The 3,679-nt window shown below is 45.5% G+C and overlaps 1 protein-coding gene across 1 annotated transcript; it reads right to left on the minus strand.

The window, feature by feature from the left end:
* Nucleotides 1-1,343: 1,343 nt before the first annotated feature.
* On the minus strand, nucleotides 1,344-3,336 carry sox9a (SRY-box transcription factor 9a). Its single transcript, NM_001297444.1, is given in 3 exon segments — nucleotides 1,344-2,116; nucleotides 2,363-2,610; nucleotides 2,909-3,336. Coding segments are annotated over 3 exon segments (1,449 nt in total).
* Nucleotides 3,337-3,679: the final 343 nt, after the last annotated feature.

Raw genomic sequence — 3,679 nt, forward strand, 5'->3', positions numbered from 1 at the left:
GACAGCTTAAGATGAGAGCTTATTTCTGACTTTTGCTTTTATTGCAAACAAATAATAATAATAATAATACAAAAGATAAGCTTTTAAGACAAAGCCATGTTTACCTAGGGAAAACTGCATTAAGATGACAAAAATGAGAACTAATTATACAGAATATAAAACAAGAAACAAAACTTTCTCCTTTCAAAAAGAAAACAAAACAAAGTATTCTGTTGAATCCAGCAAAATTCTTTACAGCTGCGTTTCTCATCCAGTCAAAAAAAGAAGAAAGAAGAAAATATCCAGTTTTTCTTGAAGAGAAAGACCCATCATGTCATTTTTTAAGCATTCTGTACACAAGTAGATCGAGAATTATGTGAAAACATTTACAAATGATAAATAAGCAATGTTGCATCACAGATGACGGCAACCTAAATTCACCTCTGTGCTGAATTTAAAGGATAATTCTCCAATAAAATTAATGCTAAATAATAAATTAAGAAAACAAAAGAAGGGAGAAAATATCTGGCAGAAGCACACCATGCTCAGACCTGATTTACACTGGCAAGAGCCAGGTCAAAGGTCACTTCCTGAATCTCATCAAGCAGGAAATCCGACCTGCGCTGCTGTCTTTACGGATCGTGAAGCCTCCCCGCTGTGGCTTCAGAGGCACTAATGGTATTGAAGGCAGTTAAAAAGCAAGCATCACTATCACATCTAGCAGCTCAGTAAGGCCCGCAGAGGAGTTACATGGCACCTGCTATTAGCGTTTCCGACAGTTTTAGCTGAACCAAACAAGAAGTAGAAGATTGGACTCTTTGCTGACGACACGGTAACATCATGGCCAACAATTCTAATCTACTCCAAATCCTGCATTTCTCGTGATCTGAATCTCACTGAAGTTAGCGTTATGTACAGCGGAACGAAGGCTAAGGTGAGATGGCGGTGTCGGTAAACTTCCGGTAAAAAAATACATTATAGAGGGAATAAAAAAAGGCCACTGAGGGTGTTTTCACCCGGCATCCCTGTTCCTTTAAGCAAGCAACGATGATCATGACACAGAATATGTTGGGAATAACAAGAGCAGAACACATACACAGTACATACTATCATATTTATAACCATTACGTCCTCACAGAGGATTTAACTTTTTAAACATCATTTCTAAAAAAATATAATCACAATTCCAACCAATACAAAAGGCACTGCTGTGAGCCAATTTAAAGACTAAATTTCAGAACTATAAAAAAAGTCCATGTCGTGTTTTTCTATTGGCAATGTGGCGAGGACAATGAAATTAAGGCAACGGGGTTGGGGGTTAGGGGGTTAGGGGGAGCAGTCTTGGGTGGATGTGTTGGCGCTCCTCAGGGCCTGGACAGTTGTGTGTAAATCGGCTGCTGCTCCCAGTGCTGTGGACTGTGGGTCTGCGGCACAGAGGGCACCCCGGTGCTGTCGGCTATTGGGGTGTACATCGGCCTCTGGCTGGGGCTCATGTAGCTGAAGGTGGAGTACAGGCTGGAACCTTGGCCAGCTGCATGGCTGTAGTAAGAGTTGGCACTGCTCTGGTGTTCTGAATAGTCATACTGTGCTCTTGTGATGGACGGATAAGAAGAGGGGCTGTAGTGCTGTAGGTTGAATGAGCCATAGGTGATGTGCTGCGGGGATCCCTGTTGGTCACTGTAGTGGCTCGGGCTGAGCTGCTCTGTCTTGATCTGGGTGGTTCTCTGCTGGCCCTGTTGACCTTGCTCTCCTGCTCCACCAAGGGTGGTCAGAGTATGCTGCTGCTGCTGCTGTTGCTGCTGCTTGGACATCCAAGCATGAGCTCCCACACCGGCTCCCTGACCGACTGAGGCGGTGCTAATACCGTAGCTACCTGTGTAGCCAGCCTGGGCTGCACCAGCGACCCCAGCGTGGCTGTGAGGCGGCAGGTACTGGTCGAACTCATCAACATCAAAGCTGCCGATGTTGGAGATGACGTCGCTGCTAAGCTCACCAATGTCCACAGCTCCAAAGTCTATGTTGAGCTGCCGACTGCTGCCCTCTTGAATGGGGCGGCCCTCACGCTTCAGGTCAGCTTTACTGGAGGGAAGATCTGTCTTTGGGGTTGTCGGGGGTGTTGGTGGTCCCTGTGACTGACCTGGTTGGAGAGAAGCAAAGTTAGACTCATGGCTTTTAAAAACAAATTATCACTCCCAGTCCTGACAATTTAATCTAAATGCACCCAGATGGGGGAGTTAGGGTAACCCTATCCCTCAAACTGCTGGGACAATTCTAAGAGATGCGTTTGYTTGTTGGATAATAAAATTCGCAACAGTTGGATTTTCCATCTATCCTAGCAAAATGCAGCAAAGTGATATGTAAAAGCATTTCTTTCAAATCTTACCCGAATGTTCTCCTGGTGAGTGCACCTCGCCCATGCTGGACGCAGGAGAGTCGGCTTGCTGCAGCGCCTTGAAAATTGCGTTCGGAGAGATGTGCGTCTGTTCGCCATCCTCGGATTCATTTTGCCCATTCTTAACAGATTTCCTCCGCCTCGGTTGATATTTATAGTCGGGGTGATCCTTCTTGTGCTGCACTCTCAGGCGTTCAGCTTCCTCCACAAACGGGCGCTTCTCCACCTCGTTGAGAAGCCTGAACAAATCAAAAATGTGAATTATATAAGTGTGTATATTCCAGATTGTTTATGAATGCATGATAAATAGCCACCAGCAGGCGATTAAAAATGTGGTCTTAGATATATAAATAAGTAGACCAAAATAAAAAAAACAACATACGATTAAAATATATATATCAAAAGTCCAGGGAAACTAACATGTAAAACTTGCATCAAGAAAGAGCTGCAGAGTTTTTTTTACGGAGCAATCSGCCACACGCTTTCAGTGCGTAAAAGCGCCACAGAAAAGGACCTCGAATTTTAAGACCAACTCACCTCCAAAGTTTTCCCAGGGTTTTGCTGAGTTCTGCGTTGTGCAAGTGCGGATACTGATCGGCCAGCTTCCTCCGCGCCGCCTGAGCCCAAACCATGAAGGCGTTCATGGGTCTCTTAACGTGCGGCTTGCTCTTGCTGGAGCCGTTGACGCGCACCGGCATGGGTACGAGCGTCCAGTCATAGCCCTTCAGCACCTGGGACACCGCGTCTCTGATGCACACCGGGAACTTCTCTTCCTCGCCCTCCTTCTTGTAGTCCGGACCCCTGAGGAGGTGGTTGTCGGACGGCCGGGTGTTCTCGGTGTCCGAACCGGAGCCGGACGGGCACGGCGAGCCCGCTGAGTCTTCAGACATGCTGGGGCTCGGAGCGTCTGAATGACATTTCTCCTGTTCTTCTGTCATCTTCAGGTAAGGGTCGAGGAGATTCATGCGAAAAAATTAAAGACTATCTGCTCGTACTGAAAAAAAAGTAGTAGAAAGGCCTTTTTTTTTTTCTTCTTTTTTTTTTTTTTAAATCCAAGTGTTATGTGCCCAAAGACTGCAGCGACAGTCTGTAAGGGCGCACAGCTTGACCTGCAAACTTGAATCCTTTAAAATAAAAAAAAGCAAAAAAATAAGTCTTCAAGCTCCTTAGCTTTCTTACAATTTTGTGAATAATAACGCAATTGAGAAACAGTGACTTTAAAACGGAATGAAACTAACTCATCTCCCGCGATGGATACTCGAAGCGTCTGCAAACCAAGGCGGCGATGCCGCAATTTATGTTTGAGGG

The sequence above is a fragment of the Poecilia reticulata genome, linkage group LG8, assembly GCF_000633615.1.
Source record: "Poecilia reticulata strain Guanapo linkage group LG8, Guppy_female_1.0+MT, whole genome shotgun sequence".
Classification (NCBI taxonomy): Eukaryota; Metazoa; Chordata; class Actinopteri; order Cyprinodontiformes; family Poeciliidae; genus Poecilia; species Poecilia reticulata.